Source organism: Myxine glutinosa, chromosome 1, assembly GCF_964187855.1.
Source record: "Myxine glutinosa chromosome 1, kmMyxGlut1.1, whole genome shotgun sequence".
NCBI lineage: Eukaryota > Metazoa > Chordata > Myxini > Myxiniformes > Myxinidae > Myxine > Myxine glutinosa.
Genome location: NC_136261.1, coordinates 186,899,110 through 186,917,611, shown reverse-complemented (window position 1 = coordinate 186,917,611; position 18,502 = coordinate 186,899,110). Strand labels below are relative to the sequence as shown.

At 46.7% G+C, this 18,502-nt stretch overlaps 1 protein-coding gene across 2 annotated transcripts in view; it reads right to left on the bottom strand.

The window, feature by feature from the left end:
- Positions 1-208: 208 nt before the first annotated feature.
- The window catches only part of LOC137431915 (protein-L-isoaspartate(D-aspartate) O-methyltransferase), a 30,940-nt gene continuing 12,646 nt past the window's right edge, over positions 209-18,502 (bottom strand). Inside the window, exons 5-9 of one of the 2 annotated variants that reach the window (XM_068123751.2) lie at positions 15,144-15,264; positions 4,781-4,866; positions 4,502-4,671; positions 4,143-4,193; positions 209-548 (exon numbers count right to left, since the gene is read on the bottom strand). In XM_068123751.2, coding sequence (XP_067979852.1) covers positions 4,181-4,193; positions 4,502-4,671; positions 4,781-4,866; positions 15,144-15,264 — 390 coding nt within the window. In that variant the 3' untranslated portion in view covers positions 209-548; positions 4,143-4,180. The remainder of the gene's footprint in view (positions 549-4,142; positions 4,194-4,501; positions 4,672-4,780; positions 4,867-15,143; positions 15,265-18,502) is intronic. The other variant, XM_068123750.2, reaches the window with a different exon arrangement.

The window sequence follows — 18,502 nt, the reverse complement described above, 5'->3', positions numbered from 1 at the left end:
CTCCGAGTTTGCAATTAAGCGCTCTCCTCAAGGTGTTGCAAACGGCTGCCCTGAGGCATGTGACCATTGTAAATAACCACTTGTGCATACCCCATGTCACCATCATGCAGATTGTCAATAGGTAGATCGATCCAGCTTCAGCATAAATTACCAAATTAATTTTAAAAATAAAACAAATGCTTCATCAATTTAAAATTCAAACCCAAAATGCATTTTGCAATCTCACTGGTTTATTTTGAGGAAATTATTCTCAATTCATCACAGCAGAGTTTTGTGATTATGCAATGTGTATTTGAACATAGCACCAAGCACTTAAAACCAGAAAATGTTTACCAGCAGTCAGTGAAAACCATTGTCTGGTTTCAACAGAACCAATATGAGCATGTAAAGTCCACCAATCCCATTTTCCCAACCACCATGCCTCCCCACACCGTTGGAAAAGGCCAATCAAAATACACAGTTATGCAAACTTTAGTAGCAGCAGCAGCAGCATCACCATCAGTGGCGTGAGATCAAAACATTCCACTCCAGCCATTCACATCTCCTCTCTGCAGTCAAAAGGAGGGAGGAAGGTTATAATGATAATCTACTAAAAATGGATGTGTGTGTGTGTGTGTGTGTGTGTGTGTGTGTGTGTGTGTGTGTGTGTGTGTGTCATATACTTTTTGTGTATTAATTAATTACGTACTTTTGAAATGTACCCTTTAACCCTTTGGACTGCTGACTGCTGAGACCTATTCGACCTTTGAAGACCCTAAAGACCCCGGACGACCCAAAGGTCCCCGAGGACCCAAAAGACCCAGAGGACCCAAAAATCTCTGAGCACCCAAAATACCCTTAAGTCCCTGAGGACCCAAAAATCTCTGAGCACCCAAAATACCCTTAAGTCCCTGAGGACCCAAAAGACCCATAACATCCAAAAGTCCCAGAGGACCCAAAAGACCCAGATGATCCAAAAGTCCCTGATGACCCAAAAGACCCCCTCAGTCCAGCAGGCAGGTAAGCTACAACGCAGTGAAGGCCAATGTAAATTTGGTACAACGGGCCCACTAATGAAAATGTTTCAGCACCAGATCAAAAAAAAAGAAAAGGAAAAGCACAGCCTCATAGATTTCTCTGACTCAAGTCAACTGCACAAACATGTGCTGACGTCGTGATGAAATATCGACAAGTTACTATCTACATTATGTTAGTACATAACATATGTGAAAGACAAGGCTGTTGTTAAAAACAATCTTGGGGAACAATTTTTGTTGGTGAAGTTATAATCTTACAATGCATGTGATATATACGAACATAACTGGTTATAAAACAACCATAGGAAGAGCAAAAGACCGGAATCAGGAATGCCTGTTCCACAGAAAAGAAAAGCATTATGAAAGAATGGATCAGGTGCGCATTGAATTTATACTTGGAAAGAGTAATGAGGAAAGGGTTTCTGGGAAGGGCAGTAGTCAGGCAGAGAGGTAAGAGGGTAGGGAAGAGCAAGACCAGAATAGGGGCAGAAAACTATGAACCAACTGCAAAGCCACCAACCTGTAGCAAGAAGCAGGCCCTGACATGAGATGCCAATGCAATGAAGAGTATTGGATTACAGGGCCTCAATCAGACAAAATGCAAAGTAAAAGTACCAGTCCACAATGGGGAGCCATATTTGATGACCGCATAAAGGCTTTGGACACACTCGCAAGTTGAATATGGAGGAATAATGGATACCGAATATCACTCACACACACACACACACACACACACACACACACACACACACACACACACACACACACACACACACACACACACACACACACACACACCGCCTAGGTTTGAATCTCAGCACAGATATAAACTGCTGCGCTGACGTTTCACAGGCAGGGAGATTTATCAGTGTGTGTCGTCCCTCAGAAGGACGTTAATCTGGATCCACATCTGGTCGCATCAAATAGTAGACGTTAAAAATGTCAGTGTCCTTTGCAAAGAGTAGGCAAGCTATTGCTGGCACCATGAACAAATGATAAAGTCCTGCACACTTAGTGGAGTATCCTGCATCGGAGTGCTGACCCCTCCAGGAACGTATCAAGCCAAAAAATCATTTTGCAGGAATCAATGCTCCATATAGACTACAAAGCATGGTGCACAAGGCAGTTGGGAAAGAATGACAAAGGAGTGGAGATCAGCGGTTAGCCAAGATTTGGGGGAAGGTAATGATGCACAACTCCGATTGTGCGATTGTGGTCTGATGAGGCTTGAGGGCAAGAGGAGAAAGACGAGATAGAAGGCAGTGGAAAACTGCTCTACCACCAACCCGTTTGTGGTGGGAGATGAACAGAGGCTGCACCTCAGCCTCCTACTATCACCTGGTGTTGGCCTAATGGTTGGGGCAGCGGGTTTGGGATCCTAAGGTCCTGAGTTCGAATCCTGTTGAATTAACGCCAGGTGGGATTGACTCAGCTTGTCATCCTTCCGAGGTCGGCAAAATGAGTTCCAGATAACCGGTTATAGATAGGCACTGCATCAGCGGCAGACGTGCCCACTGAAAACGATGCAACCAGCAGCCGGGTGGCTGCACTCGATCCACCACCAGCCTCCTACTGAGATAGTAACATTATCATTGAACCAATGAATTGCACAACGTCCTGGGAAGCAAGGTGAGATGTGGGAATGCCATTCCACAGAGAAGAGCCACCATAGTCAATGGCAATCCAATGCAGAAGTAGGATAGTCTTATGGATCTTTATGTAACGGTGTGTGTGTGTGTGTGTGTGTGTGTGTGTGTGTGTGTGTGTGTGTGTCTCGAGATAGGGAATGACATTTCAGGTGGTTGGACCAGCTACTTATGAGGATGATGCGACTGTGGCCTGCCCGTTTTTGGTGTGAGGGACTTTTCTGTGTGGAGTCATCCACAAATGATATACGATAGTGGGTTTTTCGAAACAGGCCAATAAGTCATCATACTGTATAGAATTTGGCTTGTGTGTTTGACTTTTATGCAATCCTAAACCGCTGGGTAGAATAAGTTGAAATTTGGTGGTTGTACTTGGGGTGCGATCAGGGAGGTTTGGGAGGGGGCGGCGGGAGAGATGACCAATTCCCTACGTAAATGTGTATCGTACGCACCATCCGGTGGTGGGAGATTTTTCTTAAGTCAACTGTGGAAATTACTTGCAAATTACACATACATGGCATAGTCCAAGTGCTTTTTACTAACCCCTGCCAGAAGGAAGGGTTAATATGCTTCTGTATGGAATGGATGGTTCTAGTTAATGTAAACCAAGAACAGGATCGGTCCCAGGCTACAACATAAAAGATCACCAGCCCCTCAAGCTACAGCATGTGGAAAGGATGCCACTGATGACATCATTGCTTTTGAGTACAAAGATGATGCACTCGTCAAGGAGAGAATCCCAGGTACAATTGGCAGAATGTTTATAGATCAGAACTCATTGGCAGAGTGTGTTGGATGCTCGGGAGATGTCCAGCGAGATTGCTCTGACCTCTTGGTTGTGTTTGAAAGCATCCATCCATGTCAGGACATAAGCAAATCATGCAAGTGACAAAAACAGCGTCATGGTGGGAGCTTTGCGGAACCATGCCCATGAAAGTGTAAAAGGGTGCCAAGAGAAGGCTGGCATGGAATAAAATCCTATTGAGTGGGAGTGGGTATCACATTCCACCTGATGTTCACATTCCCCAGGGTATTCAATCTGTTAGCATGATGGACAGTGCAGATGTAATATGAAGAATAATGAGAAAAGTTGATAATTTTAACAAGGTTGGATATTTGATCCAACAACAGACTTAAAATTGAGAAGACATAGGAATACTGAATGGTTCTTATCATACTCAAAGGTATAAATACTCCACTGAATTGAACTGTTTATAACACCTTCTTCTTCAGTACTTTTTATTTTATTTTAAATAACATTAAAGTGATGACATAACAGCAAAGTAACTTGTGCTTTCTAATCGTATGGCAGCATAAATCTGTTTGCATTTGAAAATGTAAGCCAATTTGCCCCTTTAGAACACCTGAATTTCATTTCTAAAAGGAACGATCATCCTCTATAAGAATGAGAAACAACACAGAGCGATCACAGCAAAATTGTGACATGGCGCAAGCAAGCGAAGAGCATGCATGTACACACCAGAAGAAAAAATTCAGTTAGAAAAACTGCTGCAGCTGTTAAATTGTACATCTGCAAAAGGACAGACAAGATGAGAGGAGTTGGAAAATAACAGATCAAGAGAACGAAGCAAACATCATAAGACTGACTGAACTGTGTTCTTCACGTACATACATTTCTCAAAGGTGATGAACATGTTTAGCATCTAAAGTGTCAGGTTACTGCCAAATTTTTTACCTGTTTATTATAGGGGGAATAATGTTCACAAGGATCAATAACAAATCAATGAATACAGAATTTACACAAAACTCAAATCGTTGTGTACTCAATATGCCAAAGCATGATCCAAAGAAATATATGGGACGGTCACACGAACACACCTTGACCACTGTGCATCTCGATCAGTGAGAGGTACATAAATAACCCCCATGAGGCGCTTCACGCTGATCGATCCATTTGCCAACTTGTCGTACTGCTCCAGCATCTGATCCCCACCAGCAGGTCCTACTGGGAGCACCAGCCTTCCCCCGGGCTTCAACTGATCGAGGAGCTGGGTTGTTGAAAAGGAATCGTGAATCAATTTAGCAATGGTCAGATGCCTCAAGCTCGACCTCTGTTTCCTTCATGCTAAGGCAATCCTGGGACAAGGCAAGACTCACAGGCTGTGGGACAGATGGAGCTGCAGCTCCAACATGAATGGCATCAAAAGGAGCATCCTCCAGATAGCCCAGCCTCCCATCCCCAGCTGCAAATATTGAGAGAGATTGGTAATTAATAAATAAGTAAATAAGGCCACATCAATTATATTGTGTTTGACAAGCCCCGCTGATGCTTAAAATAATTGGTTCACGAGTTATCAAGTGACCACTATATTCATCATGTGTGTGCGTCTGTGTCTGTGTGTCCGCAGCATAACTACCCGATGATATCATCCGATCTTGATGAAACTTGGGTGGGAGGTTGATATCATGATCTAGTTGTCCTGCCTAGAGTGGGCGTATTGCGCCCATTGTGGGCGGAGCCACGCCCGAAAAAGATGTCTTTTTAGGGGGTAATCGAGTTCAAGCTACATCTTCTCCGAGGGAGTTGGTGGAATCTGACAGGGGTTTCGGTATTTGGTTAGGCCAATGTCATGTGTCTAGCCACATGGAGCTCGATTTTTCATTTATTTATTTTTCATTCTTTAAATTGTTTTTTTTTTTCATTTCATTTTTCACCGAATTTTCGGTATTGTGTAGCTAACTAACCTCATAACTGATTATACATTATTTTCTATCTCATTTCAAGGTCAGTCACCTTCGTTTTGACATTTCCGAGCCTGGCCTGTCTGGGCCTGTTTCGGTTAGTCCGTCGTTTGTCATTGAATACTGCTCGCTCGTGAACAATCGTCGTCTTCTGACTTGTAATTTAAAAAATCGAAAACAAAATCTGGAAATTGTCATTTTATTTTTTGCTGCACAAGTTGTGACAGTATTAAAAAAAACATATATTTATTTATATATATATATATATATATATATATATATATATATATATATATATATATATATATATATATATATATATATATTGTTACAGACGCGGTTGTGGATGTTGGTTTACCGAGCGGTTTGGTATGACCGCGTCTGCACAGTTTACCCGATTATACTCGAACGTTGGCCGAGTCGCGCTATGCTAAATCAATTAAGGAAAGGACACAACGGCTGGATTAAATGACACGACACCAGGGGTACAGTTCTCAAGACCTCCGGAGGAGGTTATAATATTACGGAACGTTGAGATTACAGGGATGAGAGGTACAGCATAGGAAGGTAGGCACTTAATCACGGTCTTATAGTAACCCCGACAGACCACAGATAAACAGGACAAAGACTGACTCACACAGGGATTGATGGCAAGGAAGGGCAGGTAGTCGAGGCTCAAGGTGCACCTTGGCGCAGTGGCAGAATCGACCCGGTCCGGTCCAGAGATGCGGGAGGTCTCGTCGCGCTGGAGGTGGCGTCTGTTTCTCCTTCGTGGCTGAGGCGCATCTGACGTCACGTCCGGTAAGTCGCTGCGTATATCCGGCGGGGAGTGACACGCCCTCGGCTCGTTAGCTCCGCCCCAGATGGAATCGGCCCGCCGCTTCTTATTGGGTGCTGGGGGTTACCGGGCTCCGCCCTTGACGAGGAGCTGACAGCCAGCCCCTTCGTGGTAACCCCGTCGGCGCACATGGGTAATGGCGGCTAACCGAGCCGGAGTGAGGACGCACACTCCCCGCGCGCGGTTGTGGTAGTTGTTGTTGCTGTTGTTGTTGTTTCATGGGGAAGATGGGAGGAGGTATGGGGAGGTCCTAAACTCACTACTGGTGCCATACAACAACATTCTGGTGCAACGAAGAGTCAGAATTAATGGAAACGAGTCCTTAACTGACATAGACTAAGAATAACTAGCAAGATGTCCGAAAGTTGTCTACGTGAGATGCGGTGGACCTGGGCACGACATTTAATGGGGGAAAAAGGGGAAGGTCGGTTCAACAGAGGGTTATTTACAGACAATGGGACTAGGGAATGGGGGATTGGGGATAGTTGGGGAGTATTGGGGAAATAGGGGAATAGGGGAATATTTACAAGCGGATATGGAGGCCAAATCCCATATCCGCAACAATATATTGTTGCGGATATGAGAACTGTATATTTTTTTTGATTGTGTGCTTTATTATTATTATTATTGTTTATTCTGCGCCCCCTACCTCCGGAGCTGTGTAAAGGTGAAAGGGCATCCCATAATTAGTCCACAAGCATACACGTCAGCCAAATAATAGAATACCCCTGTTTGATAGTTATCTCTTATTCTGTGTTTTAGGGTAAGGCTGTGTCTCCCATTAATTGAAGTACTCCATTGCACCAGTGAAAGAGAATAGATCCCCTTTCATTCACATCCCCCTTTCGTCATTGCCGAGCCTCGATTGCCAATTACCTCCCCTCCAAAACCACCATTGAACAAGCGCTCGGGTCGGAGAAGAAAGGCGTGCCCGCCCGTCGTCATCAAGGGCGGAGCCAGAGGGTCGCATGACCAACCGGGGCCGAGGTGAGCACACCGATGGGCGTGTCCTGAAGGCCGGCGGCTTAATCGCCGGAGGCGCTATAAAGGCGCGCGCGCAAGCGGTGGTGAAGGGTCGGAGTCAGTCAGTGGAGTCGGTGGTCAGTTGGTTGCGTTGGTTGCGGTGAGGAGTCGGTGGTGGTGGTCAGTTGGTTGCGTTGGTTGCGGTGAGGAGTCGGTGGTAAAGAGTGAGTGGACCAAGAAAGAGTTGAGGGTTTGGACCAGACGAGTCGGACAAGTCCTGGGAAAGCACGCGACGTCCACAGCAGCCACAACAGCAGCTTGGGGCCTGAACGGCGGTTTTGAGCAGGGCCGCGAAGGAACGGCGGCTGCTAAACGCTCCGGTTGTGCTGCAGGACCCCCTTGGACCTTCCTCTCCCTCCAGCCATCCACCTCCTGCCTTTCCACCCTTCTTGTGTACGTGAGTTTGTTTTGTTTGTTCGGTCCCTGGGTTAAGTCTGTATAAGCTAGTATTTGCACTGTGTCACCTGCGTCTTATGTGTTGTAAATAAACTTGATTGCTCCTTTTTGCTTGTGTGTGTACAATAAATCCAATTACTCTTCTGTCCGTCTTCTCGTTTTATTCCTTTTCCTCTTTGCGTTTCGTCGTTTTAGAGTTTTCCAGATTGGGCAGCTGCGGTGCGATACGGCCAAAGTTCTGGGTGAATCGGGTGAGTCGGGGATCCTGTAACGGTCGCGGTTGGACCATCCGATCGGCCCATCAAAACATCTAAACCGCGATCAGTAACAATTGGTGGCGGGAAGTGGGATTGGACCCGAAGCGCGCTTAACGCGCTCAAAATTATAAAGTGCTGAAAATTTGTGTTGTTGTAAAGGAAAACCCGAATTTTGAAATCGCGCCATGGCTGGTCAAGGCGACGGGATGCCGGTGGGAGAGATAGACGGGGTAGAATCGACCCAGGACCCCAGGGAAGAAGTGGGGGAAATGGTGGAGGAGAGTAAAGAAGGTGTGGTTGAGGGGGTATCAGGTGCACAAAATGGCGCTCTCGCGCACGAGGTTTCAGGCGCGCAAAAAGGCGCCTCGCACGAGCGCGGGGTAGCCGCGCCCGCTGCGCAAATAGCGGGAATTGATGTGCGGGACCTCATGGCGCAGATTAATGCAACCATACTAATGGCAAATATGGGGCTAGAAGCAAAAATGGATGCTCAGGGTGAGCGAATGGGACAAATGGGAAACCAAATGGGGGAAATGAGGGACGAAGCGAGGGGTACCAATGCCCAAATCGGGGAATTCGACAAGAAATTTGAAGGGATGAAACATGGGTTAACGGGGGTGGAAAATAGAATGGCTGCCCAGGAGAATCAGATAGAGGGGATGAAAAATGGGTTAATGGGGTTAGAAAATAGGATGGAGGACAAATTGCGGTAGATAGGAGAGCAATCCGCCCGAGAAATTAAACAAATGGGAGAGCAGATAGAGGAGGTAAAAATCGGGGTAGAAACCAAATTGGATGCTCAGAGGGATGAATTGGGACAGATGAGGGCGGCATCTACAAAAGAAAGGGAGGAGATGAAAGAGGAGATACGACGAGGTGTGAGTGAGGAGGTTTCGGGGCTACGCGAGGAGGTAAAGCGAGGTGAGAAGCGTATGGAGAAAGAGGTGAGAAATAATACGGCGAAGTTACGAGGGGGAATAGAAGATCTGACGGAGGAGGTGGAACAGCTGACAGAGGGACAGACGGAGTTAGTGGAGCAGGTTCAAAAGAACACTGCGGTACTAGGAGGGTTAAAGGCGACACAAAAAGAAATTAAAAACGAATTAATAGCGACACAGAGGCAATATCAGATGGTACGTGAGGAACTGACAATGAGGGTGGACGAGGTGACAGAGATAATGGAGACAAAGGACCGGCAGGTGAGGATGCACATCGAGACGGTCACGGTAGCCTTAGAGGACGAACTTGAGGAGACGCACCGAGAAATAAAAGAGGTTAAACAAAAATTAGAGGAAGTGGAAGAAGAGGTGAGTGAAATTAAGAAGTGACGGACAGAAACTAAGAGAGAAATCCAGGAGGAGGTAATGGAATTGGTACAAGGTCGGTGCTCAACTCATAATGTGCTGCTCACTAACCAAATAAAAAGTTTGCAGGTGGCAAAAGAGGTGCGGAGACGAGGTGCCAAGGTGAGTGGCGAAATATTCGGCAATGTACATGATGTGAGGAAAGCTTCAGTCGGCTTGGGGATTGGTTTGGATCCGGGTGTTCGTGAAAGGCCGTTGGTGAAGTGTGCGACAGGTTTGGTGTGCGAAAAAAAGGTGTGCGAGAATGTCCGACCATGGGGTGTGTGAGGAAAAAGTGCGCGCCGACCAGTGAGTGTGCTGTCGAGAGTGAGTCGGTCGTAGCGCGTGTGCGAGGGGGTACATGGAAGCGCGGTGTGGTAAGTGTTACGGAGGAAGTAACGAAAGAGTGTGCGCAAGAGGATGCGCGAGAAAGGTGTGTAACGGACAGGTGCATGGGGAAAGAGTGCGCTGTCAAGAGTGAAGGAGAATGCACGCCTGTGGTGAGTGTTACAGAGGATGTAACGGGAGAGTGTGCGCAAGTGTGCGCGAGAAAGGTGTGTAACGGACAGGTGTGTGAGGAAAGAGTGCGCTGTCGAGAGTAAGGGTGAGTGCGTTGTCAAGAGTGGTGGTGAGAGTAGTGAGAGTGACAAGGAGCATGAGTTGGTTGTGACAGGTGAGCGAGGATGTACACCTGGAATGGAAGGATGCACACCTGGAATGGTAGAGCGTGTGTGGGAATGCACACTTGAGTTGGTCGTGAGGCACGTGGTTGGGTGTGCGAGTGAAAGCACACCTGTGATTGTCACAGAGGAGGTGACCAAGAAGGGGGCGCGAAGGTGTGTTGGTGAGGTGTGCGAGCGACGAATGTGTGCCAAGGTGTTCGGTGGTCAGGTGTGTGACCAAGTCTGTGGGCGGAATGAGTGTACCGAGGTGTGTAAGGAAAGGTACGAGGAGCATGGGAACAGCTGGAGGTATGAGCAAGAAAGGGGTAGCGTATGCATGTAAGCATCCAGGTGAGGCATCGACGGTGACCGGGTTAGCGGTTAGAGCGACTTTTAGCCGAATCGGGCCCTCGGTGCGTGCCGGGCTTCGCGTGCCGCGAGAACCAGCGGGGATCTGAGCCACGGCGGGTTCGAAAGGACCGCCGTACGCGATCCACGCTGGGCCTTGCTTGGAACGGCCGCGTCCGTGCTCCACTAGGCGGAGCGGGCAGCTCGATAGGAAGGGTCGTCATGGCGACCACTTTTTATTGAGACGTGCCGGCAGGTCGAGATCGGGACATTGGATGGCTCCACGCCGAGGTGGTGCGTGGGATCTCGGCACGGGTAAGCCCCCGTCCCTGCACCGAGTGCCGGACGCATCTAGCCGCCGGCACCAAAGAACCCGCGTTCATTGCTCGGCTGTACGAAGCCGAGCTTTAGAAGGGAATTGGCGCACCGAGAGGATGTAATAGGTAGACGGGTGATGAGGTTAGTGTTTTGGACCCAAAATTAGAAAAAGGCGAAATTTGATGATTGGTACGGTGATTGGCAGAATTTTTGATTGGTTGGATTTAGGTGTGCGAAATTAATAGTAGGACCTCCCCGATGTGGTGGGATGGCAAATCCACCATCCCTCACAGTAGGGGGGGCAAAGGAGCACTAGCTTATGGGGTTGATGGCAGTGAAAACTAGCCCGGGTGGGTTAGGATATTGTGTGTAGGGATCTAGCGAAGATGACATTAGGTGACGTTAAGATTAGTTAGTGACAAGGATACCTGTAGTGGGGATGCAGGTAGATTAGTATGGATGATAATGACGAGGGAGCGCAATAGTTTAAAGGGACGACTGGGAAGCGCAAGTTTCAGAGGGGAGTAGTTAGATGAGATGATGCCGTGTGTTTGAGGATTGAGCAGGTGTGATTGCACAGGTGTGCAACTGAACAGGTGGATGGAGCAGTGTATGAGTGAGTGAAGGTGATTGTGTATTGTGCTGACCCAATGGTCCAGGAAGAGGAGGAGGGTGCAGGTGGCACCAGGTATGATTGCACAGGTGTGCAACAACAGGTGTATGTGGCTGTGTGGAATAAATGGAGTATTGGAATGGATGGTCGTGGAGTGAGTATGGTGGAAATTGTGGAGTGGAGTGGATGGTGCGAAGGTGTGAATGGGGGAAGAGTGGACCCCCATCACGGATACCCGGGGCGGGTAGTGTAAGTGTTAGGTAGAGGGTATAGGTAAATTGTGGTTGGATATTGGCATCTGTGGTGCGGGTGACAGAATGGTATTTGGATGGGTGCATTAGTGTTGTGGAAATGGCTGGGCGTGTAGCCTGTTAGTGTGTGTAGTTGGTTTGGGCACTCCACCACTGTGAGGATGTCGGCCAGGTGAGGCCGCAGGTGGGCTCTGGGAGCCGGTAGTTGTGGATGGGGCCCGAGGATCCGGAGGACGGACCCGGGTAGCCCAGTGCCAGAGGGCACCAAGGGGTGACAGAGCCAGGAGGGGCCTTCCCAAGTTAGTTAGGTTAGGGTGAGGAGCTAGGTAAGCTCGGGTGGCAACTGCAGTGGTGGAGGTGTGCAGGTGGGTAGACCTGCTGGGAGAGCTACACGTCGCAGCCCAGAAATTGTGCGAGGGCACCGGGAGATGAATCGGGGGAGTGAGACCCCAAATTGAGAAGCACCACAGTTTGGTCAATGGGAATTGGTTTTTAGAACCCATAGTTAAAGTGGCCAATGGATTGGCAGGGAAAGACCCCGGGTAGTGTAAAGTGTGTTAAAGTCATTTAGAGGATAGTTAGGAAGAAGGATCTCCTCGCACCATCTGCATCCACTCACCTGAGGTGACAGGTACTCCACACCATGCCATGTTTTGATTATTTTTTACTATGCAAATGTTTGGATTGTGAGACGCATCATGACGTGGGTGTGACATTGTGCTTTGATGTTCCATCTCTTCCTCCTTATGAGGATTGATGATGAATTTGGTGATGGCAAATTTTGAAGTAGAGGGATTGTGGTGACGAATTTGGTATAGAGGAAATATGGGGAGACGTGACAGTAGCGACGGATTGGTAATGTGTAGATTTTTGTACATATGGGGTAAGGGCAAGGGTAGTGTAGGTGACAGGGGGGAGACGTACGGTCGGGACGAGCTTTCTCACTTCGCCCTCCGTACGCATTTCGCCTTGCATTGCCTTATTGATGTGTACCCTTGTGACCTTACCCCTCGCTCAATTGTCCCTCTTTTGTCTCCCACATGACCTGTGCGCCATTGGGCGCCGAGGGGAGCGTGCGTGAGTCGGCCATTGTGCGCCCGAAATTCCCAGAACCAGCTGTCTGCATCGATGCACCACACTATGGACCACATGCCTGTGGCCGAGCACCACTGATGGAACCCATGGGTTGGGGCATGGCCCCTCTGCTGGAACCGGCCATGAGGGCCCGAAATCTTGCTGGCGGACCTTGGCCACAGGGCACCGATGCCCCACAGGTGAACCACACGTAGTCGGCCCTGTGGGCCATAAATAAAAGAAAATAAAAAGGACACATTGGGCACACTTTATTGCAAATAGGCCGCCAGTAAGAAAATGAAAGAATGACAACATCTGGAAGAACAAATAATAATAACCAGCAGAAGGAGCCGAAGAGCAAGAGACCACCTGCAGGGTTAGGGGTTGTTGATTTTATTTTGATTGAACATTGATGAACAATGGTGACTGCACCGATTGGTGCTTGGGTGTATATTGGTGCGTTTTTGGGTGCTTTCATGGTGCGTCGATGCAGAGCAGACTGTCTCCCCCCCAGAAAGAACAATCACAGGTCCTGGGTTAGTTTTGTAAATAAAAATAGCGTCATTGTAAATAATGCTCCCCACCGTCAGTGTATAGTTTGAAGACCATTCCGCAATTCGGTTAACTGTGGGCGTAAGTCTGTTAGGCAGAGTGCAATGGAGCAGCGGGACACATTTATTTATGTTTTAAAACTGTCGCACTCAGGGTCAGGTTAAAAGTAGAGGGAACTACACCTACGTGTCACACTAAATAAAAGTTGTAGGCCCGGGACGTGCCTAAGAGGAGGAGGGTGCAGTGTTGCGGATATGAGAACTGTATATTTTTTTGATTGTGTGCTTTATTATTATTATTATTGTTTATTCTGCGCCCCCTACCTCCGGAGCTGTGTAAAGGTGAAAGGGCATCCCATAATTAGTCCACAAGCATACACGTCAGCCAAATAATAGAATACCCCTGTTTGATAGTTATCTCTTATTCTGTGTTTTAGGGTAAGGCTGTGTCTCCCATTAATTGAAGTACTCCATTGCACCAGTGAAAGAGAATAGATCCCCTTTCATTCACATCCCCCTTTCGTCATTGCCGAGCCTCGATTGCCAATTACCTCCCCTCCAAAACCACCATTGAACAAGCGCTCGGGTCGGAGAAGAAAGGCGTGCCCGCCCGTCGTCATCAAGGGCGGAGCCAGAGGGTCGCATGACCAACCGGGGCCGAGGTGAGCACACCGATGGGCGTGTCCTGAAGGCCGGCGGCTTGATCGCCGGAGGCGCTATAAAGGCGCGCGCGCAAGCGGTGGTGAAGGGTCGGAGTCAGTCAGTGGAGTCGGTGGTCAGTTGGTTGCGTTGGTTGCGGTGAGGAGTCGGTGGTGGTGGTCAGTTGGTTGCGTTGGTTGCGGTGAGGAGTCGGTGGTAAAGAGTGAGTGGACCAAGAAAGAGTTGAGGGTTTGGACCAGACGAGTCGGACAAGTCCTGGGAAAGCACGCGACGTCCACAGCAGCCACAACAGCAGCTTGGGGCCTGAACGGCGGTTTTGAGCAGGGCCGCGAAGGAACGGCGGCTGCTAAACGCTCCGGTTGTGCTGCAGGACCCCCTTGGACCTTCCTCTCCCTCCAGCCATCCACCTCCTGCCTTTCCACCCTTCTTGTGTACGTGAGTTTGTTTTGTTTGTTCGGTCCCTGGGTTAATTAAGTCTGTATAAGCTAGTATTTGCACTGTGTCACCTGCGTCTTATGTGTTGTAAATAAACTTGATTGCTCCTTTTTGCTTGTGTGTGTACAATAAATCCAATTACTCTTCTGTCCGTCTTCTCATTTTATTCCTTTTCCTCTTTGCGTTTCGTCGTTTTAGAGTTTTCCAGATTGGGCAGCTGCGGTGCGATACGGCCAAAGTTCTGGGTGAATCGGGGATCCTGTAACGGTCGCGGTTGGACCATCCGCTCGGCCCATCATAACATCTAAACCGCGATCAGTAACAATATATATATATATATATATATATATATATATATATATATATATATATATTCAATAGCAGTCTTCTGTCTTATGAGGATGCCAACAAAGAATGATCTTTTTGTGGTTTCGGTGTACTGGTATAATGTCGCTAAACACAACTTCGCATTGAACAATGCAAGTTATTCTGGTGTAATGACATTCAATAACAACATCTGTTAAACAGGGAACCTTCTTCGTTGTTCAAATGTAGAGTTTTCATGGTACTATATTCCAGTTTCAGTGCACATGCGCCCTATTGTCTCATCCGATACGAGCACAAAATGGTGGGTCCTTCAACATCAGACACCACATGCTTTTCAATAAATAGAAGATCAGTGCCTCTGCACGAAACATGAACTGCTGCAGAATAAACTAAAAGAGGTTCAGATAGGAAACGATTTAGACAAGGTTGACTCCAGTTAATGATGTCGATAGTGTTTGATGTGAAGTTTTGGTTGGCAGTTCAGTCGAAAGGCTGTACGTCAAATTGCGAAATCAAGAAAAAGCATGTGCTCCATTTGACTTTGGATGAAAGTATATAAAATTTATAGAACGTGTCAGTCTTTTGTAATTCCCTTAATGAGATCCTTTTAAAAATAAATCCCAATGCGAAAATAGTTTTCACTGTCAGCACAACTTAAAAATAAACAAAGAATGACACTCACTTATTAATTTAAGTCTTCCCGTACTCAGAAGGCCAGGGTCGTCTTTTTTCACGTTTTTGATGGAGTCATTGACGAGCTCAGGGATGTGGTCGATGCCAATCACCTTACCATGAGATCCAACCTGCAATGCAGCATTATCATGAGATACAACCCACATCATGCAGTTTTCAAAAAAGAGGTGAACGGCACTCTTTGACGTCACGATGTCGACCAATATACCTCCGCCCACATTATTACATCATTATACATACTTGCACCAAGTTCGATTTAAATCCCTTCAGCTGTTATCAAGAATCACACAGTTTACCTGGAATGACCTCTGACCTTCGACGCTGAAATCTAATTAGTTCATCTCTGCATCATAATATACTTACACCAAGTTTGGTCAAAATCCCATCGCTGGTTCACAAATTAGTGCAGCAAAATGATTTTTACCTTGACCACTTGACGGCATAATTTAATCCGTTTATCTTTTCATCATTATCCACACTTGCACCAAGTTTGACTTGGATACCTTCAGCAGTTCCTAAGTTATCGCGGTAATGAAAACCCATCATGGATGGACGAATAACCCAAAAACATAATGCCAGTCACCGGAGGCATAAAATGTGATTTATTTGTTAACTCAGCGAAACAGCCAGAATAGACAGATTGTGCTCACTGAACTGTTGGCAGTTAAGAGGCCCAAGATTCATATTTCTATGTATTGATCAATCCAATTTGATATCATTCATAATGTCTTGAGTTATGCAAGTTTCACCTTCTGCTTCACTTTGCTTCCAGATCATCTCTGCCACCGAAGGTGGACAGCAGTCATGTTTTCACCCGTTTGTAACTTGCAAAATCGAACATTTGCAAGTACAGTATGTATATTGGTTGGTCTGGTCTGTTATTTCATGTCTGTCTGTCGCCAACAGGTCACGTTTTTACTCCGATCTTCACAAAACTTAACCACCTGGTAGAGGCAGCGACAGGTTGGAAGCCTATTGTTTTGGAGGTCAATAGGTCAAGGTCACAAATCACCAATTTATATCCAATTAACTTTCTATCCATATATACAAAAGAGATGTATGTATGTATGTATGTATGTATGTATGTATGTATGTATGTGTGTGTGTGTGTGTGTGTGTGTGTGTGTGTGTGTGTGTGTGTGTGTGTGTGTGTGTGTGTGTGTGTGTGTGTGTGTGTGTGTGTGTGTAACGGCCAGTGTATTTATTCCTCTGTCACGGAGGAAGTGACCTCACATTCAAGGAGATGATGGTGCTACTGCCTTTGTCCCATTGGTTGGACAGCTTGCCTGACTCCGCCCACAATCAAAATCATCTGCCACCATTTTGTGAAGCAGCATAGGCCGCAGGCTTCAGCCCTTCGGCGCCAGGGGTCAGCCCATGGCCCAGTGCAATTAGAATTGTCCCAGGTAAATAACCACAATATATTACACATACACATGAGCAGCATGCATGTTTTTGCTTCGTGTATGCACACCGGGTTATTTTTATTATTTTCGGGATAATCTCAGCAGCGATCTGTGGTATTATACACTGCCCAACTTATTTAATAAATGAAGGCTTTTGATCGTAATTTCAATTTAAGCACGACTTTTCAATGCTGAATTGTTTGACAATATAGAAGGGTGTTCCTTCACACATGTAATTCAAATAAAGAGGAGCAATTTGCTCGATTTTTGTTGACATTGCACAAAAATTGTTGTTTTGAAGATCGCTCTGTTGAGGTAATGTGTGTGACGAAAGCTTGGTGTTGGCTTCACGGTTAAGGTGACGAGCTCAAGTTTTTAGGATCTTGAGTTTGAACCCCAGTCGTGCTGATAAATAACAACATCAGGTGGGATTTTTCAGCCCTTCATCCTTTTGAGGTCAGCAAAATAAGTATGGTACCAGCTTATTGTAAGCAGGGGCATTTCATCAGTGGCACAACAATGCCCCCACAACCACCAATGATGCAAGCAGCCATAGGCTGCATACGAAATATAATAGTGTGTTTGTCGTTGGCTGCTATCTCCACCCATGGGATGGTTTGAGGAGATGGTAGAGAGACCTACCAATTCTCAAAGTATTCACATGTGTCGCTGATTGTTATCTACATTTGCAGGTTTCAGAAGGTGGAAGAATGTTATCCCAGAGCTCAATCTCCACGTCCTTTTTCGGTAAAGGATCATTATTCATGAACCAGATTGTGAAACATTTTACTTATAGCTTCGTTCCAAGGGTTAATGGAACTCTTTCGGCCTTGGCTGCCAGCTTTGCTTGTTTCAAATGGTTCTTAATATTTCTCCTTTACCATGAGGCCCTATGCCTCATGCACAGAATACGCTTTGCAGTGCAGGATGATTTCCTTCTCCGCTAAGTCCCAGCTCTGTTCATTTAATCTTCTCCGATTCATCTGGAACCAGGCGTTGTTGGTTTTACAACAGGAGATAACTTTTTAGCTCTTAGCTTTGGTGTAGAGCTCTGTCCTATAATGAGGCAGGGATCCCCTTCCTCACTACTGGAGAAGGTGCAGTCATTATCCGATTCAGTACATATAGCAGCTGCTCGGTGTGGTCACACAGATTTAGGCCTCATCCTACAAGGGGTCTGTGTCCCTTTTAACATTTTCTCAGACTGATTGTCGTTGTTTGGCATTTTTTTTTTAATACAGCCAGCCATTTTGTTTTCCCCAAGAATAACATCAGATGGGGCCTCGACAGCTTGATAGGGGTCACCGATGTCATGCCAGGGTTGTGTTTGGCTGCTCCCTTTCGCCTTACTGGTTTGCTTCATAGCTTGACATCGCTCGGGATCGATCCCAGCAGAGGTATCCATAACCAGACAACCAAACTCCAAACTCCCTAATGCACAACTTTGTGTGCGTCGTTGGTTGTCATTTCCATATGCGGATTTCAGAAGGTGGAACGGAGCCTTCCCAGGTATCAAGGTGTCCGTGTGTGTGTGTGTGTGTGTGTGTGTGTGTGTGTGTGTGTGTGTGTGTGTGTGTGTGTGTGTGTACATGCAAGAAGTTGCTGCTGTTGGCTGCTATCTCTACATATGGGTGGGTGCATGTCAAGAGGTGGAACGGATACCTACCAGGCCTCAAAATGCCACCTCTATGTGTGCGTATATGTGTGCATGTATAAAACGCCGCACGCGTCAGAGAAAAAAAAGGTCCCGGGGGGGGTTGGGGGGGGGGCAAAGAGAAAAAAAGGTCCCACGTGGCAAATAGAAAATTTTGTGCAGATCAGTGACAAAAAAAAAACAACTCAATTTAATCCATTTTTAATTCAGGCTGTCACAACAAAATGTGAATAAAAGTCAAGTGGTGTGAATACATGCAAAAAATACAAAAGTTGAAGGCACTGCAGA